We start from the raw sequence: 27,966 nt of genomic DNA on the forward strand, positions 1-27,966 counted from the left end.
AAAAGGCACATCTGCCTCATTTTCGCTGTGGTATCGTGATACTACTCAGAACCATGGTATTTTCATTGGTATCGTACAGTGGGTCCCAATTTTGGTACCATGACAACACTAATCTGGAGGGGGTTCATCTGCAAAAACTAATGAAAAACTAAACAATGATATTCGGTATTCGGTACTCGGTATTCGGCCAAGCGTTCAATAATATTCGGCTAAAGGAGGGTGTGTACTCTGTATAACATTCGAAAGAAACATATAATGGAGGGGTAAATCACCAGTTTCACCATGATACATTATAGTAATAATAATGATGTATTCACCAATCGCTGCCTTTTTCTCTTCTATGTGATTATAAAATAATTATCTTTGGATTTTTGACTGTTAGTTGGACAAAACAAGCAAACCAAAGACGTCACCTCGACTCTGGAAACTTGTAAAAGGATATTTGTCACTATTTTGTGACCTTTTACAGACGAGACAAAGACTGAGCTCAGCTAACGGCTGCACAGAGAACAGTTTATATCAGCTGGAGGCCTGATCACAGGTGCAGAGAGAAAACACACGTCCTTCACCAACACCATAAAATCATGTTGTCTGTCAGCCTGAGTGCACTCCTCATAGGACCATAAAAACCATCTGATGTGAGGTCAGTTTATCTTCCACAGTAACGAGCGGAGTCTATTCAGAGCCGACCTCTGCAGAGCTCCAAACACACACTCCTCCTTCAGCCAGTGCTGCGGGCAAAGTAGGTGTTATTCATAGCTTCCGTCTGGGTAACTTGGCCAACACTTTAACACTTTGGCTAACATTTAAAAGATGCACGGCATGTGTGGAGCAGTAATAAAGCGCGATGCAGCGAGTGAGCTCCCCCTCGGGCTGTTTCTCTAATAAAAGAATGTGGATCAGAGCGGATGCAAATACCCGACACACACACAACACACACACAGACAAAGCAACAGAGAACCATCCAGACTCCCTGAGGCCAGCGCAGAAAACTGTAACACAAGAAAATCCACTATTATTGACAAGATAGTCGGGCTGCACCTGGAGCAGTTTTCAGAGTTGAATTTAGCAGTTTGGACTCATATTTGAGACGTTTGGAATTTTCAGCCAACATGAAACAACCATGAACTCTGATCCTGCTGCTTCTTATTTCTTTTTTTGTTTTTAAACATTGAAACCGATGCCCTTCAATAACCTCCCTGTACCCAGAATTCTTTCTTTTTACCACTTGCAGTTTAGGGCTGCAGGTTATTTTCATTATCAGTTCATCAGCCAATTATTTTCTGTAATTAATAATTTAATTGGTCTGAAAACTGTGCAGTTCCTCAATTTCCTGAAGCCAAAAAGCAGCGACTTTAAATTGCTTTCTTTGCCTCTCCTACAGAACAAAACCCAGAGATTTTTATTTGAAATCACACAAGACAAAGAAAAGCAGCAAATCCCCACACTTAAAATCTGAAACCTGAGAATGTTCTGGATGTTTGTATAAAAAAATACGTCCATCTATGAACTGACCATCCAAAACGTTGCAGATTAAATCTGCACAGCAAATTATTTTTCTGGAAGTTAGAATATGTAACTGTAATATTTCACAATAAATGACATTATTATCACCTCACAGGCTTTTACTGTGATATTTAACCAAATTTAGAATTTTATTGTGAAATTCATGCAGGTAAATACAGTAATTTTACAGAAGTACTCTGCTAAGTCACAGTAATATATAGAGTTTGACTGTGAGATTATACAGAAACTCTATGGGAGCTTTCTGATAAATCCCACAGAGAACATGTCTGACCGATTATGTGGACACAGCTTTCACTTTGGTTGTACAGGGACTGGATGGCTCATTGCAGCGACCCCAGTACCCCGTATTCCCGCAGTACCCCCCACAAGACTCCCTGTAGGACGCGGTCGTAAGCCTTCTCCAAGAACAAAAAACACATGTAGACTGGATGGGTAGACTGGATGGGCAAACTTGCGCGACCCCTCCAGAAGCCCTGCGAGGGTAAAGAGCTGCTCCACTGTTCCAGGACCGGGACCAGGACAGAATCCACATTGCTCCTACTGAATCCGAGGTTTGACAATCGGTCAAGCCTCCTTTCCAGCACCATGGAATAAATGTTCGCAGGGAGGCTGAGCAGTGTGATACCTTGATAGTTGGAACACATCCTTTGATCCCTTTTTTAAAAAAAAAGTGTGGTTCTGTTGGCTCCATCATGACCTGGGGTGGTTTGCAGCCGAGTGTAAAGCGATCAGAATAAGAGTCAGCACCTCCAAATCTGAGGTCATGGTTCTCTGCTGGAGAACGGTGGATTGTTCCCTCTGGGTTGGGAGAGGGTTTCTGCCTCAAGAGAAGGAGGTCAAGTATCCAGGGGTCTTGTTCACAAGTGAGGGTAGAATGGAGCATGAGATGGATCAGGAGCTTGACGCGGCATCTGCAGTGATGTGGGCGCTGCATCAGACCAATGTGGTGAAAAGGAAGATGAGCCAGAAGGTAAAGCTTTCGATTTACTGGTCCATAATACCATAATTAACCTGACTCCTGTCTGACTGCTGAGCGTGGACACTTCCTGTGTCTGTCCTTTCAAATTAAAGTCACACATGGTCCAGTCATATCGGTTTTTAAGACTAAATGATTGATTAAAAACATAGTTTTCATATGCTTCTCTCCTCAGTAGATGTTTTTTTATAAAGTTTGGGACCTTTACTTAAAGAACATTGGACCTGCTCTGTCATCTTCCAAATTACAGGGGTTTCTGAAACAGCTTAGTCTCTGTACGTTTCCTGTAAATCAGTCTTGTTTGTCTGTGTGGCGTGTTTATTTGTTTGATGCTGCTTTTATGTTGTTGTCGGAGGTGATGAAAGTTGGGGATGGATATCGTGGCGAGTGTTTTTTATTCTTATTTTTAGCTGCTCAATTTATTTGTCATGTCTGAGCTGCTTTATTCTGTGTTGTATGTAAAAAAAAAAAAATTCTTAAAAAAGAAAAATAATCTTTAGTTGCAGCCCTGCAAACATCCCAAACAAAGCTGGTTAAAGTTCTGTGTGAGGACTGCAGACGTCTCCACAGCAGAGAGTCTCTGCAGCAGGACTCTAATTATCAGATATTTAAATTATCTTTAGTAACGGGCTTGAGTCACGGTGACAGGCGTCTCTGTAACACAGTAATTAGAGTGAAACCTTGATACATTTCCAGTGTTTAGCCGCCGTGACCTTCTTTCTAGACAGAAGGCTCCTCATTCAAGACGATGCTAAGCATAGCCTACACTTAAACTCAGCTCGTCCCCAAAATAGCCTCACGACCGGCCGCCGCATTGCTGGAAGACCTCAGTTATCTATATCACAACCTCTGAGGAGTCAGCACATTTCTGCCAGACGCATCTGCACCGACACACACAGAGCCTTCAACTGTGGAGCCGCTCGCGCACCACATGTGGACCTCCTTCTCCTCCTCCTCCTTCCCTTTCTCCTCCCCCCATTATGTAGCACTTGGGAAACAAGCTGGTCATGCAAAATAAATTGGATGTAATTACAGAGAGGCTTCATGTTCACCACACCCATGCAAATATGCTGTGCTGCTGCCTTTGTCTTCCTCCGCTGGCCTTTTTTTGTCATTTTCCTTCCTGCTGGCTCAGTTTCACTTTGATTCTGTTTGTGTGCTCAGCTCTTTCCTCTCAGATCTGTCCAGTTAAGGGGCTCAGCTGAAGTGGGCGAGGGTCTAAATGTGGACACGGTGCCATTAATAGGAAGTGGATGTAACTTAACTTCCATCATCATCAAAGTGCCAGCAGAATGTCACAAATAGGCCTCAGACAGTCACAAATAGATGTGTTTGCATAGTGAGCTGCCACCTTGTTATTTCTGTCAGGAGGCTGTGTGTGCAGTTCACAGGGAGAGAGCTGGGCGTCTTCATGAGTCAGTGTGTGTGTGTGTGTGTGTGTGTGTGTGTGTGTGTGTGTGTGTGTGTGTGTGTGTGTGTGTGTGTGTGTCCATTAAACGTGATATTACAGGTTCTCTGTGGTATCTCCAGCATCACTGACCTAATTTAGGTGATGAATTTTTAAACTCTCTTCAAGCCAGTTTATTAAAAGTGTATAACTGACCTAATGGAGGCGCTGTGATTAAAACTTTTTTGCTCAGCTGTAACATCTCACATGGACAATTATTTTCATCACAATGAATCATTTCATTTATAAAAAAAATGGATAAAAAGAAAAGTGAGAAATGCTCTTTTCAGTTTCTAACGTCCCGTTTATACGACAACGATTTCAGCTGAAAACGGTAAAGTTTAGTTGCGTTTTGGCCGATCGTTTATACGACAGCGGCGTTTTGGGTGCCTGAAAAGGCAACGTTTTGAAAATGGGTTCCAGGGTGCAATTTTTTGGAAACGGCAGCATCTCCGTTGTCATGTAAACTTGCAATATGCAGTTCCTCTGAAAACGGAGATTTTTTGCACATGCGCATTACGGTTCAAGTCACTAGGCATGCGTGAGAAAGTCGACCCTCACAACAACAATGCCGAGCTGTTTGTGCTGCTCACCCTGTTGATTTGAAGTGAAGTGTAGATCTGTTACTGTAGCAACTCCACCTCGTCGTCCATCCAGACAAAGTTATCTGTGCATGCTTTCGCCATTGTGTCTTCTTTGTTTTGCGTTGTAGAGGAAGGCGCTTCAGCGCAGGCGCATGGCGTCATGCCGTGGTGTTGCTTTGCAGATTTACACTGCCACCCATTGGCCTGGCGTGCATACTACAGCGTTTCCAGTAGATTTTGTGGCTCCGTGTGAACAGGGATCGTTTCAATTACGTCGTCATATAAACGCAGAAGTTTTTTAAAACGCAAAGGACAGACTTTTCTGTTTTTAGAGAAACCGTTGTCGTCTAAACAGGGCCTGAGAGTCCAGTGTGGTGTCTTGAAATTGCTTGTTTTGTTAAACAACTGTCAAAACTAAGAATGTTGGTTTGATTTTGTTTTGGACAGCCTGACACTTGTCAACCAGCGAGTAACTAGGGGTGTAAATCACCAGTTTCATCACGATACAATATTTGCTTACATTACAATGTCTACCACATGTCTTGTGATCTGACTCTGCAGAAAATGGATTTATTGTGTCGGTCTTTTAAAATCCATGTAAACATGTTAGTGTGACTGAAATGGTCCTAAAGTGAATTTGTCACAGTGGGACTAACACACCCAGATCATGTGACTCCTGCACTGTATACAGCCAGTCAGACCCAAACTGAAGAAGAAGCCAATAACAACATGGAGAAATCTACATCCAGAGCTGTGACTTTTTGGACGGACCAAATGTACAGAGCTGTAAAGTTGTCCACCATGGTACCAGTTAGCAGCTAGCTAACCATAGCTAACTTGTTTGTCCATTGTTTGGTCTGTGACGTAATAGGTCAACAGGAAAAAGGTCCAATACTAACAAGCTGAAAGGGGGCATATCTCCACCTATCGTAGAGGAGTCGCACATACTTGAGTCAATAAATGGATTCCCCTCCCGTGCTTGTATACTGGGACAAGGACAGTAGTCCAGTTAAATGTCCGCGTCCAGCTGGAACTGTAGCTCCACTTCACTGTGACTGGAAACACACTGACTGATGGTATCAAACAGACAATAAAACAGGATTTTCAGCAGTTGTCAATCTCCGTATCGACAAGGCGTCCTTGAGCACACAGTGAGGGAGCTTCTCTCCATGTCAGTGTGGGTTTCCTCCAGGTGCTCCAGCTTCCTCCCACAGTCCAAAGTTGTCCTTAGGTGTGAATGGTTGTCTGTCTTTATGTGTCAGCCCTGTGATAGTCTGGTGACCGGCTGCTCCAAACTGACTCGGCTTTCTGCATCATTTCTGAAGGTGACATTTTTAGATCATGATCTGTGTGCAGCTACTAGAACAATACAACAACTTCTTCACACACACACAGACACTGCTCACACCTTCCGTACAGTGAGGCTGCCAGACACCTTCCTGTGTGGCTCCTAAAAAGCAGGCGTGGATGAACCGTAGCTGAAGGCGCTGTATGTAAATGACCCGCACCACCACCTGCAGGCGTCGTGTCGCAGCTGTGTGAATTTGCATATTCATGAGCTGCTGCTTCATTTGCATAGTGTTGCAGGTGTGAACACTCCACGTGAGTGGTGTCTTTATTAAACCTCTCAGTGCTGATTGGCCTCCGACCACCAAATAATGGCAGGAAATAAGATCTTATATGAGACAGAGATGCAAATGGTTAACTGACTTCCACTCGACCTCGGTGGCTGTGTTTACCTAACCTGTTATCTGCTATCTGGCTGCCTTGAAAGCTGCAGATGGCGGCTGGCTGATGTGTCCCTCACACACACACACACACACACACACACAGTAAAGCACACACACTCTGTCCACAGTTTCAGGCCGAGCTTTTGTGTCTCTGTCCTGTGGTTGACACAGAGATGGGACTCTTGTGTCAACAGCACATGGTTGAATGACGCTGCAGTCCAGGCTGACGCTGCTCTGAGGGCAGACAGCTGGAATTTCTGAGTCCAGACGTGCACCCGAACACATCACACTCTTACTATTTTCCTCTCTCTGTTTTTATGTGAAAAAATTGTGACATAATATTTATGTGTGTCTGGCCATGTGGTCTGTGATGACTGTTTATAAGGTGTGAGACCATGAACGTTTCCTGAGACATTGGGCCCCTGGGCACAGATATACAAACAGGCCCCACCACCTCTCCTGCACAGCAGCAACACACACAGACTGTGTGCTGGTTTGTGTCTCTTTGAAGTAGTTTTGTGTCTTTGTGGTTGTTTTTTGTTGCTTTTTAGTCATTTTGTGTCTCCCTGTGGTTGTTACGTCTCTTTTTTGTCGTAGTTTGTGTCTCTTTAAGCTAATTTTATGTCTCTTAGTTCATTCGGTGTCTCTTTGTGGTCACTGTGAGTCTCTTCCTGTTCTGTATGTATTAATTTGAGTGGCATTTTGCAAGTGAAGGCCAGTGGGGTCCCCTGACACTTGGGTCCCCTGGACCTGTTCAGTAACCTATCCATGTTTTATAGACTGAACTCCTTCTACCTGTTGATATAACTGTGTAGGTGACACAGAGATGAAGCTCTGTGAAAGAGGCAGGGTTCATGATCAGCACCATTCAGTATCCAAATGCTGGTAAAATATGCAAACAGCTGGTAGATGTGCAGTTGGATAACAAACACAGTGTTAGTCTGTTGAGTAGCTGGTGAAATGTAGCCTGTTAGTTGGTGGACAAAAACATAATTTTGCATCCTGGAAACAGGTGTAAAATATTTGCAGCTATTCTGGTTTGAGCCTGTTATCTGTGTGAATATGTTGCTATTGTATGATTTCATTTGTGTTTTAACGTCTTAGTTCAAGCAAGAGTCCTGCACGGGTCCAGTTTTCAAGATCCGCCCCGCCCCGACCCGGGGACGTAGAAAACCGCACCCGAACCGCAAACCCGCGCATCACCGGGGACGTAGAAAACCGCACCCGAACCGCAAACCCGCGCATCAGGCCAATTAGTACCGCAACCCGGTCCGACCCATTGAAACACGACCCGCAGCCAGACCCGTAACCCGGATTTAAAGTAATCATTTTGGGTCATATTGGCTGAATATTGAACAGCATATCGCCACAGTTAAGGTGCCAGTGAGTAAACAACGACCTGAATGAAGCAGCTCTCACAATAAAAACCTGACTTCAGCTCCATCATCAACCCTCTGTGTTCTTCTCCCATACGAGTGTAAAAGCACTCGTTTGTTATGTTTAATGCTTTTAAACTTTTAATCTATGTAAAGGAACTTTACATGTGTAATAATAGACTTACTTTCTGTCCAGTGCTGTTCCGTTCAGCAGTTACGAGCCGTCACGTGTTTTTAGAATCCATCATTTCGAAAGATCTGATGTCACTGCATACAAACTTTACTGCTAGTTTGGTAACAGTCTCTTGGTCTTGCTTTCTTGGTGCTTTAAGTTCACCTTTTGTTTTTGTGAAGAAGTGATCGATTGTTTTTGCGGCGGCGGCATTTCCAGAGCAGCTGGACTCCGACTCCGAGTGCTTCTTCAATGATGAAGTTCCCAGTTTGCGGCTATCGTAAGACAACACTTTCCTGCACTTTTTACAAGCAGCGAACCCAGCGACTTGATTATTTTCTTCATCTATGATAACACCGAAATGCTCCCAGACTTTTGATACAGCTCTTGAGGATGAATTGTCGGCTAATTTGTACTCTCCTCTCTGTAATTTTGCTCTCACGTCCTCTGCCATTGTTGTTTTGCTGACCCGGAAATGATTGCGCGGAAAATGACCCGGAAATGGCGCAGTGCAAGCTGCGGTCACAGCCTTACAACCAGCTTACAAGTTATGTTTTTATTTTATTTTATTTATTATTATTTTATATTCATTTTGATGCGTTTATCTAAAACCCACGATCTGACCCGTATGTTATTTTTTCCACCCAGATCCGAACCCGGGAAATTTTTTTTTTTTAAAAACACCCGCAAATCAGCTGTTTTCGCGGGTACCCAACCCAGTGCAGGACTCTGGTTCAAGCTCAGCATCACTGGAAATGAGGCTCTCTGTTAATTGATTTCCTGAGTCTTAGATAAAGGTTTGAAATGAAATGTGTCAGGACAGATCAAAGGGCACATGCAGTTATTTTGTAGTTAAATTATATTCACGATACAGGAATTCTGGGTAAATTTCTAAGTATTTAGTTCTAGTATTTTAGCGAGTTTGAGAACTTTTCCGCTTCTGCAGTGGCATTTAAACATTTATGTGACCCTAAAACCCATGTATCGATCACCATGAGTGACTCACACATTTAATATCTGATAAATCAGGCTTTTAAAGCTGCAGTAATGTAAGACAAGAGGTTAAAGGGTCTGACCATGAACCTCAGCGTCAAATGTTCCCATTTAGCCGGGTACCTTTGTGACATGGTATTCACTCTCTCTGTCTTTACTCAGTTACTGTCATCTCTCAGCGTGTGTGTGAAATGAATGAAATGTAATTTTTATTGTAAAATCCCAAAATGGAAAATTCTCTTAACATTAATGAAAGACTTAAAAAAAAACTTGAATATACATTAACTTTTCAATCAAAATAAGTTCAGATCATCATCTGAAAATAATGAAAACAGCAGATTTTTGATACCAATAAATGAACGACACTAAATCCTACAGATTTACATTGACCCAAATTTGCTTTTGTTTTCTTTTTTTGGTAAAAAAGAGCAAGCGAGAAATCCCACAGACTCCCCGCAGTGATTCTAACTGGCATGTGTTGCTCACCTTCTTCACTGGGACGGGGTAAAGTTATGGGGAGACAGGGCTGCTGCTTCTGACTCGTGTGTTGTTGAGTCTGGTAAAAAAGGGCAGGGACAACTGATTTAATATGAATATCTGTAGCGTTCTAGCGCAGCTGCTGACTGCTATTAGGCACCGGCACCGTCAGTGCGCTAAGGCAGGACCAAACCATTTCATGCAGATACAGGGGGGTGGTCAGTCACTGTGAATGTTTACTTTTTGGTCAATGGGGATATTTAACTTTTACTGCCAAAACAAGTAAAAACAAAGAGATCATTAATTTTATTACTATATTTGAAAAAAATATTCTTAATGCTGATGGTTTAATAATTTTATATAAATTTCTACCTATTTTTGGGGCCCCTGTCAGTCAGGGGCCCTTGGAATCATCCTAACTTTTCTCCCCTATACGGCGCCACTGTCTGCAACATCAGCATCACTTTTTAGTATGAATCACCTGTCAGTGTCTTAACAGAGATGTCGACTGGTTTAATGCTAACGAGCTGTTGTTTTTAGACTCTGCTAAGATATTATATCTATATCAGTGATGCCACATGGCTGTAAACAGTAAGAGTTTATTTGTTGGGCCAGATGATCCAAATTAAATTAAACACCTCTCATATTAGGTTCAACATGTGTGTGTGTTTGGGTGAGTGTTTCCACTCCTGAAAAGGACGCATCATTCAGAGCTCACTCATGTGTCCACAAATAAAAGTGCACCTACTGAGCAGGAAAATGACGAGGCTTTAAACACATCGCTGCACCAGCAGTTTTCAGTTACAGTAACTGGATGGTGGTTAAAAAAATCAATACAGTTTAGCACCGTGATGTTTGTGTGGAAATTTTCTATTAATACTCAGACACTAATTATAGATTTTTATGAATTATATTATCCCAATTTTGATTAAAATCACAGTCCTATTGTATCATGACTTAAGTATCTTGACTTTATCGTCTCGTGGGGCCTCAGGTGATTCTCACTTCTAAATAATACTAATTTGAAATAAAAACTCTGAGGCCACGTTCACAGCAGACATTTTTCGTCTCACACTTTGGGACATTTTATTCTTCAGTCAGTCAGATTTGTTGCGACAGGTGAGGAGACAGGTGTGAACAGGTGACATGAACGTTACATCACTGAGGTGACCGAAGACACTGGGTCGTGACCTCTTTCAGACAAACTGCAGAGAAACACTTAAACACTTCTTGAGTATAAATTCAGGCTCCTTTTTAGCTGGACAGCCAGTATGGACACAATGCAAAAACAGAGGTTTTGTTTTCAAGAAAATCAGTGTGGTTGTGACTCAGCAGGTAAATTCAACGTGTGCGTACAGCATGCTGCTGAGAAGAAGATCAGTTTTCCCTCTCCATGTCGACAGCTACAGATGATCCCTCGCTGACACCTCCTGTTTCCTAACCGTCCCTCCTCTGCTCCTCCCTGGTAATGATCGGGGTGGTCTGCTCTTTGACCTTTGACCTGCAGGAAGCAGTAAAGCCGTTATCGGCGTGCCACAGGGACTTGCCGCGGCCTCGTTTGTTTTTGAAAGCACATTTTCCGAAAGGCTTTGGAGCTCCAGGATCAGTGGGATATCCACGTGTATCCAGAGCTTCATTAGAGGAAGATGGAGCAGCAGCAGCAGCAGCAGGGCAGCAGCAGCAGGGCAGCAGCAGGGCAGCGTCAGCCTCCCTGAACCTTGTGCTCAGATTATAAAACACAGGCAGTGTGTCCTGGCACAGGTCTGGGTGTGTGTGGTTTTTAAAGGCTCTGACCTTGTGTGTGAAAATATGTGATGAATTTGTTCTCTGTAGTTACTGTTGCTCTGAAACACCCACGTCTATGTAGACAAAAGCATTTATAAAATAAATATGACTCAGTTTAAAGTTTGGTTCAGTTACAGATCGCTGTGTTGAGTAATCAGGAGGTGGATAGTGGAGCTGATGGACCTGTGGTTATAACTTTGACAGTGTTGGATCCTCAGTCCTACAGGTCACATTTGAGTCTGTACAAACAAGTATTGAGGTTCGACACCCTTCTCTGCTCTTGCTCCAGCTCCCACAGAGCTGTGTCTGAGGTCAAGTGTAGGGGTTATTACTTCTCCAGCTGTGAAGAACAACATAAAGGCTCTCATTAACAAGATTAATGCAATTATTATTATTATAAAAAAAATGTGAGAAAAATATTAATAAAATGTTATTGAAATGCCTGAAAAATGTGAGAAAAAATGTTGATAAAATATAATAAAAATAAATAAATAAATAAATAAAAATAAAAAATTAACTAAAATCTCTGAATGTTTTTTTAAAAAAAATGTCTGAAAAAAACGTTAATAAAATGTCCAAAAAATATTTTTAAAATGTTAGGATAAAGTTTAATAAAGTTTTAAAAAATAAAGTTTTTCATAAAATGGCAGAAAAATCTAAACAAAAACAAAAAAACATGTCAGAAATGAAAGATAATAAAATGGCTGAAAAATTGTTGATAAAACTTCTGAAAAAATATTACTAAAACGGACAGACGAGCTTTTACCTGTTGAAAGATGAAACTGTGAACTGATGATGTCAGATTTTAAAGTCTGTTTCTAAAATAGCCTTTGTGTTTAAGTGATTAGGAAAACAATCACAGACGTCTGAGTTTGTGTTTCTGGGACACAGAACGTCTCACCTCCCTCAGGCCTGTTGCTTTTAGACATCAGACAGTTTTAGAGGCAGATTTATTTTTCTCTCCGGCCTGAATTGTGTGTCTCATCTTCATATTTGTCTCATTTCTAGTATTTGTTATTTGAAGATTGTTGTCATTTGTTTGATGATTTTATCTAGTTGATGCAGCACAGACATTGAAGAAGGTTTTAACACTTGACCCGAGGTTAACTCTCTTTTAATTCAGCTTCGGGCTGATTAATATTTCATGTCCTCTAAATGTAAGAGTTTTAACCCAGACTGATGAGGCAGTTTTGTGCAGCTCAGGTCTGACTAAGACTTGAACAGAGGTAAAATTACCTCAGTGGTTAAAGAGTAATTATATGATAAACCCTGTCTGATGTTCGTGCTTCAATCTCGAGGATGGAGTCACAGAGAAAACACAGAGCCTAATTCACCGGTCGGGCTGCCAGTGTGTTAACCTCATCCTGACGTGTGTGACGGGCGGCAGGATGCTGATGCCCCTCCTCCTGGCATCTCTTAGTCGGCCAGACCGGCTTTATATCCCGCTGGGATCGGATTATGACTTTAATTCTCCGCTTCCATTACCGGTCACCATGGCAACCCCATCCTGTATGTCACGCAGAGCACGGAGTGTTTCAGCTGCGCAGACATAAAACATATTACTGGTGGATATTGAACGTCCACAGATAGTACATTAAAGCTTTTACTGGTGATGGATGTGTGTGATTGCGTGTGCTGCTGGTTTCTCCTGCAGCTCGTCCGTGGTCTGCTGCTCGCTTTAAAGTAGACGGTGCTCGCAACTCTTTGTCTGGTGCTGTAGGTGGTCCTGTCTGGCTCAATGGGCAGAGCATGAAACCACTTCCAGCACAGAGTCTGAAACTAAAAATGTACCTTCTCATTGTACAGCACGCCACTTTGAAAGCATCCACTGAAACCTCAGAGGATCTTTGTGATGCATTTATCCTGCATTCCTCTGACTTCTCTGCAGTCGGACCGAATATTTCTGTCCAATTTATTTTTAATCGGGGAGTCAAATGTGAGGCCGGAGCCAAACTGCAGTCGTCATTAAACTTGCTGTGAAAACCAGGACTTTATTCTAATACCAACTTCTGTACATTAATACCCTGCTCCTGTTCTGTGAGGCGCCTCGTTCCTCTCTAAACACACACATGCTTTAAGTCTTTCACGGTGTTGTGAAACTCAGATTTGTTTCCAGCTCCCACAGGTTCAAGTCGTTCTCTTTAAACCTGCACACACACACACACACACCGTTAACACACACACACACACACACCAGCTGAGCTCTGTTGCACTAATCCTCAGACTGCAGAGGTGATTTCATGCATACACGTGTAACATACATCACCGCTGTCAGCACGCAGTGTCTCTATATGAGGACAGAACAGTGTGGTAGAATATAGTGCAGTTGAAGTATTATGGGAACGGTACCTTATTAGTTTGTGTGTAAGTGTTGTAGGAATGTTTATGACAAAGTTGTGATGAGATGCAATAAAAAATAATGAATTATAAAGTCAGACCTCACTGTAGTAGTCTGAGATATTTATTCTGTGAAATTAGACCTTGAAAATAAATATTCTGTAACTTTTAGTACAAATGTTCAAATTCAGTGACATTTATTGTTTTACAGTCAGTCAGTGTGTAATCTGATGGTTTTTATATCTGTTTGTGTGTTTGGTTTTGATCTCACCGTGACCTCCAGCATGACCTGGGGCGGTTTGCAGCCAAGTGTGTGTGAAGTGGTCGGGATGAGAGTCAGCACCTTTAAATCTGAGGTCATGGTTCTCTGGTGGATTGTTCCCTACTGTTTGGGAGAGAGTTACTGCCCCAAAAGAAGGAGTTCAGTATCTCGGGGTCTTGTTCGCGAGTGACGGTAGAATGGAGCGTGAGATGGATCGGCTGTTTGGCGCAGCTTCTGCGGTGATGCGGGCGCTGTGCTGGACTGTCGTAGTGAAGAGGGAGCTGAGACAGAAGGCAAAGCTTTCGATTTATATCCCACCTCACCTATGGTCATGAGCTCTGGGTAGTGACTGAAAGAATGAGATCACAGATACAAGCGGCTGAAATGAGTTTCCTCTGTAGGGTGTCTGGGCTCAGCCTTAGAGAAAGGGGGAGGAGTCAGACATCTGGAGGGAGCTCGGAGTAGAGCCGCTGCTCCTTTACGTCATAGGAGGTCAGTTGAGGTGGTTCAGGCTTCTGATCAGGATCCTCCTGGGCGCCCAGAACACGCTGAAGGGATTATAGATCTCATCTGGCCTGGGAACGCCTCTGGGTTCTCCAGGAGGAGCTGGGAAGTGTTGCTGAGGAGAGAGACGTCTGGGGTGCTTTGCTTGGCCTGCTGCCCCTGGGACCCAGGATGAAAATGGATGGATGGATTATTATTGTTATAATATCAGTGGAATAAAATGTTCTCAAAATGAGAATAATATCGTTTATCACAATTATTTCTGAAACAATAAACCGTCCAACAAAAGTAGTTATTGTTTCAGGCCTTGATGCAACAGATTTGGACCCTTGATCTCTCCTGTGGTGTTTAAAACCCGTCTCTGAGGTTGTCTTACGCACCTGAGTGAACTTGTATTGACAGATTCTCAAACTGTCTCTAAAGGCCCTGAGGACTGCTGTTTGACATTCTTAGGGAAGTGACTGACAGGAAGATGAAGACAAATGACAGCAAAGAGCTGCAGAGGTGATTAACGACATGCTCCTGTAATTATAACTCACCTGACCAGTTCTGAATCATCCTGATGTTGTAAACTGAAAAGATTTAAACCCCGCCCTCTTGTCACATGATGTCTTGTTAAAAATGATTTTCTGACGTGTCGTACGGTGAGTGAAAGGTGAGAAAGGAAACAGGTGAAAGCTGAAGCCTTGGAGCAATCACCTCCCCTCTCCCTCCCGCCTCACTACGATTACAACAACCACAAGTAAACACGTGGACGCCGACCTTCAGTGTCTGGCATTGTGCCGAGTGTGTGACAAAGACACACACACTTTCTCTCTTATTACATTTTCTTTCTTCTGCACACTCTGTCTCCCTCTGTCCTTCACACAGGCTTAATTGTCTCCTCTGTGAAGGACAGCGAGACGTTTTGCTTAAAGTTGAGTGGGCAGCTCAGCGGCAGGTGACATCATCGAAGCAGCCGCATGCTGCCCTCAGCAGAATCTCTCACATAAAGATCGTCCTGTTTACTCTCCAGTCTGCAGCAGAGACCGCTGGGGCTGGAGATTCAGCTTTTGTGTGTGTGACTTTGATTTTTGGCTGTGTGTGCACGAACAAAGGTTGCTCTGAATCGTTTCTCCTCCTCTATCGAAGCAGCAGCCAGGTTCTCTGCAGTACGGCGCTCTGTCTGCAGACAGTGATGAAGTCATGCACAAACTAAATCACTGTGAAAGAACTAGAGCTGCATCAGCTCGAGAATTCATTTCCCTGAAAATTTAATGTTCAAATACCTAGTTTAATGCAATGTAATAAAAAGCAACAGAGACTTAAATTACAGAATAATGAAAGGCCTGACATAATGTAGTGTCAGAGGCACGACTTCTTTGTCTGTCCTTAGATAGAAATATCAAATATGCCACCAGATATGATGAGAATAAGAGTTTCTTAAGTTTCTGAGCTGCATTTATTTGGTTCCATCTCTCTGTTCCACATCGTAAATCTCATTTTGGGTGAGAGCTGTAGCTGCAGATGCAGCTGAAGGGAGTCCGTGGACTGCAGTCTCAAGACAGACACACACCTCTGTTTCCTTCACTCCTCCCTCCATGATTTATTGAATGCAGAGAGAAGGAGGTCTGACTGGGGTTGGAGGGTTTGGGGAGGTGTGGCAGCGGGATTGGGTGTGATCCAGTGTTTACAGCTGAACACCAGCAGCTCAGAAATGAGCTGTGAATTTTAGTAAGTGCAGATAAAACAAAGCATTTAGAACTGCTGTGCTTTAAATGTTTTTTAGAGACAGACGTGAGTCCAAACTGTTTATATTGAGAGCAGGGTTGGCACATGGTTCACTTTGGCATCAGAGCATCAGTCAAGGCTCCAATCACCATCGGTTCAATAAGTGAAGTTTGACATTCACAACAATTTTAATGCACGTCTGTGTGTGGATCAGACTTTTGTATTTACTTTGTGATTGTTGAGTTAACACGAGAATAAAAACATTTTCTTTATTTTTTCCCTCCCAATACTGGACTCAAAACTTGGAATCGACAAGAATCAGAATCAATAAGCAGAATTGGAATCGATAAAATTCAAATGATACCCAGCCCTAGTTGAGAGTCAGTGTGATATACAGCCTTAAAGCCACGGTGTGTAGGAATTTCTCCCATCTAACGTTGAAATCATATATTGCATTCAAACAGATAGCGCACTCTAGCACCTCACTGTTTCAAATGCGTATTGCAACAACGGTAGCCGCTGTGCACCAAAAAGCTATGATGACATTGATGAAACCATGTCATCCGATACTTCATGGAGTATTCATTCAGGCTCCTACACAGACACACGCGACGCGATTTGACAAACCCCCTCCTCACCATGCTGGCTCTCTCTGTTGGGGCTGGTGTAAATCGAAACAAACCAATCACGTCTTGTCTTTTGACAACTGACAAGTGGCTCAACCTCACACACCTCATCCCTCTCCTTGCATCACTGGCGTGTGATTGCATTACCTTTCTCCTTCAGCAGCTCTTCCACCTGGGAAAGGCTACCCTGATGTTGACCCTCGTTTTTGGATTCGCCGGTCACGTTGCCTTTTTGATTCCCCTTGGCGCTTTCCTGTGATGCTGCATATGCATGATCCTGCATTATGCTGAAAGAGTGGGACTTTGTTATGCTGCAGTAGTGCCGGGGTAGTAGCAAAGGGACTCTTGCTCCTCTCCTTCGGCTTCTCAGTCACGCAGCGCTGGCCTGGCTCTCAACGAAAATGCCGAAGGCGGTGCTGTATGTCCCTTGCTGGCGGATGTATTCTCAAGATGGCGAAACATTATGGAACCCCCCAAACGACTTACCCGCACAATGTACCAACAAATCTGAAATTCTCCTTTTACGAGAATAAGTCAGATTATTGGTGGAGGTAATAGTACACCAATGATGACATATTTATGAATGCAGACATCGATTTTTGCCAATAAACAACTGAAAATGTTACACAATGTCCCTTTAAATGTCTGTCTCTGCCCCCGGAAAATGCCCCGGGCTTTGAAGCCAGTTTTCTAGTGGCCAAACAGAGTAATTAAATCTGACAGGTACGACAGATGCCTTGCGGCCGAGAAAGACTTTATCCCATAGACTTACGTGGCAAAAGAGACGTCTGTAAATCAGTAGATACATTTATTGAGCTTCACAACCCCCTGAAATGACTGGTCTCATTATCAGGATTTGATCCATGAACATTTGGAGGTCTCTTTAAACATCCATGTTTTGGACCCCCTGTGTGTTTATCTGAATCACTAACTGACAGCCAGACATCGTGTCTCTGCTGCGGAGACATCATGACCCTTGACCCTGACCCTCACCTGAACTTTGATGACCTCGGCTCCTCCCCTGTAGCGCTCAAAGTCTAGAACTCCTAAAATAGACGAGTCACCGCAGCTGTTCGTCATGACTCCTGTTGATACAGTGCTGCTCAGTTTACTCTCATTTTACTTTTTTACAAACTAGATCACTTTAATATTTATTAAAGATAATCAGTCAGATTTATTAATCTGGCTAAATTCAGTCAAGTCTTAAAGTTTTGTTGTCAGAATGTGCACATTATACCAACACAAAATGTCCACCTCCACCAGTACTTAAATGAATGTTCCTTTTTTAAACACAGTGTGTTTCACTTTTATTTTATAAAAGAAATCTACAGCTAGTCTCACAGCGCTGAGTCAGTGCCAGAGAAAAGTCTCACACATCATTATACTGCTGTAAAGGAAAACTATTCTGCCCTGTTTATATTTCTTTAAACCAATCACAGTCGTCTTGGGCGGAGCTAAGCCCAGGATGCAGCAACTGTTCCCTTGCAAAATAGTGTCGGAAGTCAGTCATGAAAATGGCTGATTCTTTGTAAAAGAAAACGTACATTGAAAGTAGTAGGGGCATATTTTTTGATGCGCAATGTTCGCTGTTGGTGTGTTTTGGCCTTAACAGACGTATATCAACCATTTGATTCAGCTTTTACTGAAAAAAATACAAACATCTTTTGACAGCCAGACTGAAGCCTGACTGTACTTGAGCTCTGGAAAAAAAACTCACAGGACCTATTAAAACCTCAGACGATTTGCTGACTATGTGTGACTTTTTGCAGAACATTATTACAGTGATATCACAGACGCTCATGTGAAGTTGAACAGATCGGTACAGTTGTGAGGTCAGTGTCAGCGGCACACGCTGCCAGAGTTAAAACGTGACAAATCAACATCTGGGCATCTGTGAGATGGAGTTTGGGCTTTTCTGAGGTGTGTTCACGGCTTTTCTTCTACTGTTGTAAACCATTACAATCCCCCCAAAGAGAAAAGCAACATGCCTCAATGCACGATTCAAATCTTTGTCAAAACTTGACATTTAGTGTAGGTTGTTAGCTGGAGGTTGTTGTTGTTTCCTGCCTAAATAGCTGGTCAATGGCAGGTTTACAGCCACAGTCTAAATGCAGTGAGTCAGAGTAACTTGCAACTAATGACTCCGCCTAATAATAAGAAGAATATTTTCTTGATTTTCCTCAAATATGTTTTAAAAAAAGCAACTGACTGTTTTCATTGAAAATACACTCGTCATCCTTCATTTTGAATTTTGCAGCAGTGTTCATATCAACAACACAGTACATCTGAAGACTTCTGACATCAGTTCACAGTGTCACTGACATCTTGTAAAAAATAAGCCTAAAAATAAAAAAAGAAGGTATATATTTCCTGTATCAGAAAATTATTTTAGACTAAACTATGTAATATTAATGTTTGCATTATTGAGAAACAAATATTCCCTTAAATCCTGATGGTACAGTGAGGCGTCTCACTGGTTACATGCAGATGAAAAGAGAGTAAATTTGGAAAAATCCATCAGATTCCCGGGTGTGACGGCGCTGTGGGAGAGAAACAGACAGGATTACACACCCAATTAGTGAGCTAAATGATCTGAAACAAAGACCCCCCTCCCTCATGTGGTTACTGGAGAGGATTAGATTTCTGAGTCCACAGAAACATGTAATTGGTTAAAACCAGTGAATTTGACATGGAAGATAATTGATTTTCTGACTGAGATCACATTTATTCTACATTACAACAACAGCGTGGTGAGATCCAAACAGTAGAACACAACTGAGGAGATTTGTTTCTTTGTCTTGTTACTCCGCAGTATGTGTGAATTTCTTTTGAGTCTCATGCCAAACGGTTCCTCCCACTCCTGCCTGAAGGCTGGTTAGTTACACTGAAGACAGACTCACAGAGATGTTTGATTGGCCTGGTTTGTTCTGCAGAGATGGTGCAGTAATCCACCCCTGGAACATCTTGTCTTCATGATCACTTTAATGAGCTGCAGTCATTGAATATATATATGACATACGCTGTGTTAAATTACATCTGAAGGTTCGTGTGTCATGTCATAAATGTATATGTTGCACCTCCCCCCATGAAAGGCTCATCTTTTACAGCTCCAGTGTCACAGTTGTGCACCAGGTGGTTTTGAGTCTCCCAGGTTTTCTTGTGCCTGGTGGTGGTGGTGTCCATCTTAAGGTGACTCTCAGCCCTGTTCCATTCTCACCACGTGACATACACTGTAGCCATCTCAAACATCTGTGTGTGATTTCCTTGATGATGTTCCGGCTACCTGTTTTCTTGTGCAGTTGAAGGTTGGAGATTTTGTTTGGCCAGATGATTTGGCATATATCTGGGGCATCCATTGTAAAGACTTCCACTCTCCTCATGTCTGTTGTAATCACTCGCCAACTCTCTGAATTGTGGCACAACTTGGCACACTTTAACTGGTAAAGGAAACGCAAATCAATCAGTACGTTTACATGGATAGTTTAATTCCAATTTCATTCGGAATTTTCATTCGCCATTCCGATTAAAAGTGGTCATGTAAACGATCATTCCGATTGAAAATTAAATCCGATTAAAGGGGGTGGTTTATTCCGTTTGTCATTCCGAATGAAAGAATTTTGTGTGCATGTAAACGTTCATTCCTCTCTAAGTTCATTCCGGTCTTTCTGCGCATGCTCGTTTCCTTGCCCTTTTGGGCATAGCAGCGGGCTGAGATAGAGCAGTCGGGCTCGTTGCACTCACCGGTTTCCATATGCCAAAACACGGTCTTCTATCTCCCTTCGTCGACCTTCTACCTCCCTTCTCCTCCTCAACAGATGAAGCATTAGCAGAACAAGGTTGTTGTCGTACTGCTGCTTCAAGAATATAAGCAAAACAAGCCCGAAAAAGGCACTAAGAACGGCGTCGTCAAGCATCTTGTTATCTGGAGCGAGGACTACAGTGTTTTCTTCTGGTAAACGTGAACACGTAACATCAGCCCCGCCCCCTATCCAATCAGAAACCTTCCCTGCCCCAAACCTTGCGCAGACCCAAATAAAGGCGATTAAACTGATCTCCCATGTAAACCCTCATTCAGAATGAATATTTCTCATGTAAACTACCTGGAAAAACTTTAATTCCGAATGATTTCATTCAGATTTATTTCATTCTGAATGAGAAGCCATCATGTAACCGTATCCAATGTTGCATTGTTTGACTCAATATTTGAAGCTTTGACGAGATGCGACGAGACCACCCAAAGCCAAACCTGCTTTAGTAAGACGTAGTGCTGCTATGTGTGTGTTAGAGAGTGATAGAAAGGGGAGAGAAGGTGGAAGGTGGACTATTGCACACAATGTTTCTCTAACTTATAAGTAACTCAGAACACAGCTGGTCGGGCTGCATGATAACACTCTGCATTTCGTCTCACCTGGTCTTTGTCCTCATTTGTCCCCCTTTCACTTTACTCCACCAGGTTACAGCTGAAAAAACAAAACAAAACAGCAGCAGCGGTTGAAGGTTCGAGGCAGTCGGGTCGGCCATATTGCTCTAGGAAAATCTTAAATGTTTTGATATGAAAAAACCTTTGTCAAGTTAAGTTTTTACAGTTTTGTCTGCTGCTGTATCAGTACCGTACGATAAAGGTGGTTTCTTGATGTTTTTCAAGACAAAGTGCAACAGAGGAACGAGCATGGATCTCATCAGTGACCAACATTAAAATCAACCAGGAGTCAAGCAGCCTGAGAGTTAATGTAACAACACTGAGTGTTACGACAAAGAGCCAGGAGATGAATAAAGAGCAGTTTTCATCACTGATTCGACTGACTAGTTATTTGCGGACACACCATGACCTCCAGCAGGACATTACCTCTCCTCCCTTGCCTCCGTCCAGCCATGTAATCCTGCAGCCGTGGCGTTGGTGTCAGCGCCGGGATCCAGTGTCACACAGACGGACACAATGGCCGCTCTGTGCTCCCCTCTCAGCATTGTTCTCCCCCTGAACACAGAGGCACAATGAGGCCCTTATCCTCAGAGGACAGAGAGGCCGGCAGGGCCGCTGTCAGGTGCTTTTCTTTCAGGCCGGTTTGTGAGCTGAACTCATGAGGAGAGTTTGTTTGAAGCGCTTTGGGGTTGCATTTTTGATGTATGAAAGGTGCTATATAAATAAAGTTTGATTGATTGATTGATTGATTGATTGATTGAAACCACAGAGCCATACTCTCTGAAAGATCAGTCACAGTTAACCACAGAGTGAAGAGAACATAGATGATGATGTGATGCTGCTGCGTTACACCCTCAATAATCTACTGTCATTGGTCAGTTCCTTCCTTCAGTTCCTGCTGTGATGGGACAACAGCAGTGTTGTGGTGCTTGCTGGAGGTTTAGGTTTGATAACCATTACGTTAGAACATGTTTAATGAAGCACGAGGTTAAAAGTAGAACAGCTCTGTGTCTTGTACTAAAGAAGATTTGTGCACAGCGCTCTTGGAAGATACTGAATCAGTACATCAAACTAATGTTTCGGTCCCTGCAGACCTTCAGACTGTGAGTTCTCATGTTCTCATCATGTCTGAGCAGCTGACGCTCGACTGGAGGGCCTGAAACACAAGTTTGATGTACTGATTCAATAAATGTCCTGAGTGTAATAAGAGGGTGCAGGAGACTTCTGCTCTAACTGAGCTGCTCCCCAGTGTGCGTGTGTGTGTGTGTGTGTGTGTGTGTGTGTGTGTGTGTGAGGAATAATGGAAGTCTTATTCTAACCTGCTTAAAGAGACTTTCTGTCAGGGTTAAAATACAACAGTATTGATATAGATATTTACAGCTTATAACGGCTGTAACTGTTGTCAGGCCTTTTTTTGTCTTTATCAAATTTAGGATGGGGGTTATTTTCAACCTATACTGTCAAGATGTTAGAAACTGATGAGGCTGTAATTAGATCCTTGTATTAGACTGTGATGACGGGATAATGTGGTGAAGTTGTGCTTTTGTTTCTACTGTCTGTGTCCTTGAATTATACTGTTGGATACACCATCTTTCTTTCACTAAAGAAATAAATGCTCACTTTCATTGCAGCCCACAGGGCCTCTGTCTCTCTCTGTCTTTCTCCTCTCATGTCCACAGTAAACGAGTTAATCCCGACAGATTTCAGTCTGTCGGTGCAGCTTTACTAACATGCAGCATTTCAGCTTCATGACAGACTCACGGACACACAGACAGACAGACACACGGACAGACAGACAGACAGACAGACAGACAGACTAAATGAGTACATATTAACCCAGCTGGCAGGTTTTATGGGACAAAGTATTGGGTCAGATTACGACGTTGAACCCTGCAGACTCTGCTGCACAGTAACTGAACATCTGCAGCAGATGAAAATGTTTGCAGTTACAAAAACAAGCTCAGCGTGTTCCTGTGACTCAGGATTAATCAAAATAACATTTTAGATTTACAGTTTCAGAATTTACATCTGAAGGAAGTTTGACTCTGAGCTGAGAGTCGAAAACATGCAGATGCAGCACTGTAATTATGATGTGTCTGTCTCCAGTTTCCTTCTTAATGAAGGAGCTCCATGATTGTGCCGACTTATTCATCAGCATGGTGAAAGGATTGTAGAGTGATCCACAGGTTTGATCCCCACAGCAGTGATTGTACAGCACATTTCAGCAGCTACAGTAACTGTACGTCCTGTTAATGTGTCCTTGAGTAAACAGGTTGTGTTTGTAGCTGCTGGTGAAACCTGTTTGTATTCAGATGAGCTTTTAAACTGCTGCAGCATATTTACATTTCATGTGAATCATTGATACTCAACAGGAATCCCTGCAGCGCTTTCAAAAGATGTTGAGGTGTTTCTAATGTTTTGCACGTCCCACTTACAAACAGGAGGCGTAGATAAACATTGGAAACACATTTTAATATGATGCAGTCCAGTTCAGAACCACAAGGGTTCAATGGTAATGTTTTTTAAGCAATAGCCGTGGATTAGAATATGCTGCTCTAAACATGTTTCTGGTCATAACTCAAGAATTCACACAGTAATTCTGACAAAACGTCACACAAATGTCTAACAGTAATGTGAAACAGTAATGTGAAGTGATGACATTTTATATCCAAAAGGTCAAAGGTCAGCTTGACCGTGACATCATCACGTTCTGCATTTTTATTTATTTTTTATTTGATAGGGACGATGCAGTTTAACATAGTTCCAGTACAGAGTATGAGACTGATGTGTTTTTTCAAGTCTTGTCCCTAGTTGGACTTTTACATGTAGATCTACAATGCTATTAAAAATATAAAGTTTAAAACATCATACAACCACAAGACACTGTAAACATGGCACAATAAAATACATAAACCACAATCCACACACTACAGTACACACCCCACAGTAAAAATGACCACAACACAAATATCACAACATGTCCTACAATACATCGACTACAGTAGACCTACCACTATACACATACCACAATACATTTACTAAAATACACATACAATAATACACAAAAACACTTACATTAATACCCTGTAGACGTTTGAGTGTGGCTCCAGCTCTGATTTGCTTTTAACCAGCCTTTGATCTTTTGTTGTGAAGGATTTTAAATCTGTGATCAGTTTGATTTCAGTCGGTGATGTGTTTCAGAGTTACCAGCCCTTTATGGAAGAAGCTGATTGTCCAAGTTAAATTTTACTAGGGCCCGACCCATTTATTGGCCGGCCGATTTAATCGGCCGATTATAGCCATTAGAGAATAATCGGCAATCGGTCAAAAGTTGGCCGTTGTTAAAACTTATATTTTCATCACTAATAAAATGCAGGGAATATGGTGTTTTACTTAGAAATGATGTCCTTGGGGCGTCGGTGGCTTAGTGGGTAGAGCAGGCACCCCATGTACAAGGCTGTTGCCGCAGCGGCCCGGGTTTGAGTCCAGCCCGGGGCCCTTTGCTGCACGTCTCCCCCCCCCCCCCCCCCCCCCCAAACTTACCTGTCCTGTCCATTAAAGGCAAAATATCTTTAAAAAAAAAAAAAATGATGTCCTTGTGTTACTTTTTGAACTATAACCAACCTCTGTTAAATTGGCAATAATAAGAAGAACTCTGGTGCTGTGAACATACATGTGAATGTCTTAATTCATATAGACTTTGCATGATTATTTTAATACCCAGAGGTTTACTGCCTCTTTGCACATCATGTTTTTGATTTATTTTGTGTTCAAATTGTTCGTATGCTGCTTGTTCCACACAATTTCTTTTTTTATTTTAAGATTATTTTTATTGGCTTTTTGCCTTTATTGACAGGACAGAAGGTGAAATGGGGAGACAGAGAGAGAGTGGGGACTGACATGCAGCAAAGGGCCGCGAGCCGGATTCGAACCCGCGGCCGCTGCAGCGAGGCAATGCTTCTGTACATGGGGCGCTGGCACTATCCACTATGCTACTGACGCCCCAGTTCCACACAATTTCTGATAATGAAAGTATTTGAAAACAGTAAAATGTTCTTCCTTCAATTTATATCTTTGTAACGAGTGTTTGAACTATATTTAAGCCATCAAAAGCAGGTAATTCGGGGTTTTTTAAGTTGAAAAACGTAAAAATTTAATCGGCCAATATATCGGTTATCGGATTTTTTTATTCCATAATATCAGAATCGACATTGGCCCCAAAAAATCCATATCGGTCGGGACCTAAATTTTATGATACGATATTTTACAGTTGCCATTCACGCTGGTCCTTATTACTCTAATACTGTCTTGTCTTTGAAAAAATCTGGAAAGAGGCTCTAGAGCTGGACTGTTGGTACATGTACAGTACAAATTGTTTGCATCAGATTGTACAGGTGTACCTAATAAAGTGGTCAGGAAGTGTACTTCCTCATTCCTCATGTTTTGTTTCTATGTGTGTTGCAGGATTCGTCCTCAGCTGGCCCGAGAGAAGATCGAGGGATGTCACATCTGTACGTACGTGATGCCCGGGGAGCCGCAGGTGATCCTGGGCAAAGACAAGTCCTTCACCTACGACTACATGTTCGACATGGACTCCCAGCAGGACTCCATCTACACCACCTGCACAGAGAAGCTGATCGAGGGCTGCTTCGAGGGCTACAACGCCACCGTCTTTGCATACGGACAGGCAAGTCTTTGTCCTCGGTGTCACAGCTGCAGTGCTGACGGTGCTTTACAGCCGGGTGGATGTCGAGGAATGAGCTCTGTGTGTGAGAACGTTGACATTTGGGTGAAAGGAGAGCAGAGGAGACTCCTGTTGTGGAATTTGAACCTCTGTGACCTTGTTTTTGTCCAACTGTAGTTTTTAAAGGATTAGTTCCACATTTTGGGAAATATACTGATTGGCTGCCTTGCTCAGAGTCAGAGGAGAAGATCGTTGTTACCATTGTTATAAGGCTGCAGCCAGTGAGCAGTTTCTGCAGCTTAGCTCAGCATAAAGACAGGACACAGGAGGAAACAGCTGGCTCTGTCTGTGCCTACAGTACATAAAGTGAGGATTAGAATATATGACCTTCACATAATCCGCTTCAAATTAATCTATATTTTTAAAGTCATTACTAAAAGTGTGTGTCATATAGAAACTAAAGTGATGGTCAAAGTTGTCACAGTGAAATTTAAGGTGTGCTGATGGATTCACGTCATCAACTCATGCATTGAGTAACATTACAAGTAAACGTTCCACCTTAAAAGTTGCCGGCAGTCGGCCAGAGTGACCATCCTCTACTGACCAATCAGACTGCAGGGTTTCTAGCTCCACCTTTTAGTACCAGATCTGTGTGCTAGGTACCCCAACAGAGGGGGGACCAAACATGGGGACGCTAAGGAACGCTTCTGTTGGGACCATCCACAACTTTTCACTGTGGAGATGGAAAAACGTGAACCAAACTGAACTGAACTGAACTGCTTGGTGAAAACAGGACTTTAAATGACTGTATCACAAACATGAGTATGAACACACTGAAATAGAATGAATATATAAATATCATCACATCAAGCAGCCCTGCTCCTCTTTTCCTTCAGTCACTTCCTCCTCCCTCTTTTCATTGAGTTCACCTCATGGAAATAACATGCAAGTTTGGGCCTCATGGTCCCTCCCCCTCCTCCTCCTCCTCCTGTACCTCCCTGCAGCTTAGGTTGCCGTGGTGATGGAGCTCCTGCTGTATGGCACTCACATGATTCAAAGTGCACGCACACACACACACACACACACACACACACACACACACACACACACACACACACGCACCTCTATACATCTTTAATGTGAGTCCATATTAACCCATATCTCCCCAGTAACAGCTTCTGTCACTGCTGGCCTACTTCTGACACACACACACACACACACACACACACACACTGCTGGCCTACTTCTGACACACACACACACACACACACACACACACACACAGTGCTGTCGGTTTGGCTGGGGTCAGACCTGTTTGCCTCTGCAGTTTTACAGGGACTAATCTAGATTTAGAGCGACCCGCTCGCCTCCATCACATCAGCGCTGCCCGGTGAGGCTGCAGATAGAAACAGACAGGAAATGAGGAAGAGGAGGAAGTACAAACTCTGACCTCTCAGAGGGACTGTGGTGTCTGCTGTGTGTCAGTTTAAACTGGTTTGTTCTTTGTGCTAAATCAAAAATCAAAGTAAAGTTCAGGTGAATGGTTAGAAATATCTTCTTTGACAATCAACTCAGTTTGCGACATTCTTTAAATAAACAGACAGAAGCCTCCTTTAATTCTAAATGGGCAAACCAGCTCTTTGACTGAGTGCACAGCCCCCAGGGAAATACAGTGAGGTCATCTCAGGGGATATCAGAGGGCATTCTGGGAAATAAAGGAGGTCAAAACTACATTAAAATAGATGGAAACACAAACTAAAAGCAGGTAAATCAGAACTCTACATGACAGAATGAATCAACAGTAATGATTCTTTATTTGTAAAGTTCTTTTTAAAAGCTGATACACAAAGTGCTCTTTACAGGGCGCAGGAGAAATACACCATAAGGTCAAATACATGTGGACATTTCTCAGTCTGTTGACACCAAATGGATACAGCATAGTATTGGGATACTTTTGTGTAGAAGTATTGTTTCGTCACACTTCCATTAACAGCGTGTTCGTATTTCCCTCTCCCCTTCCAGACGGGTTCAGGGAAGACGTACACCATGGGGACGGGCTTTGACGTCAACATCTCAGACGAGGAGCTGGGCATCATCCCACGCGCTGTCCACCACCTCTTCAAGGGCATCGAGGAGCGCCGTCAGGCCGCCCAGGAGCAGGGACGCCCCGTACCTGAGTTTAAAATCAATGCCCAGTTCCTGGAGGTACGCACACCGCCATCACTGCTTCATCCATCATGTTTTTAGTAGTTTACCTGCTTTGAATAAAGCAAAGAAAATCTAATGTGTCTCCCACCAGCAGCAGGCTCGACAGAGATGTCACGGGTCAGGCTCATTGTTGACACTCCCCGTTTAA

General features: G+C 42.8%; 1 protein-coding gene across 5 annotated transcripts in view; it reads left to right on the top strand.

The window, feature by feature from the left end:
- The window catches only part of kif21a (kinesin family member 21A), a 76,023-nt gene that overhangs the window by 9,750 nt on the left and 38,307 nt on the right, over positions 1-27,966 (top strand). For all 5 annotated transcript variants that reach the window (XM_050073796.1, XM_050073792.1, XM_050073793.1 and 2 more), the window contains exons 2-3: positions 25,391-25,613; positions 27,633-27,815. In XM_050073796.1, coding sequence (XP_049929753.1) covers positions 25,391-25,613; positions 27,633-27,815 — 406 coding nt within the window. The remainder of the gene's footprint in view (positions 1-25,390; positions 25,614-27,632; positions 27,816-27,966) is intronic.

Source organism: Epinephelus moara, chromosome 20, assembly GCF_006386435.1.
Source record: "Epinephelus moara isolate mb chromosome 20, YSFRI_EMoa_1.0, whole genome shotgun sequence".
Taxonomy (NCBI): Eukaryota; Metazoa; Chordata; class Actinopteri; order Perciformes; family Serranidae; genus Epinephelus; species Epinephelus moara.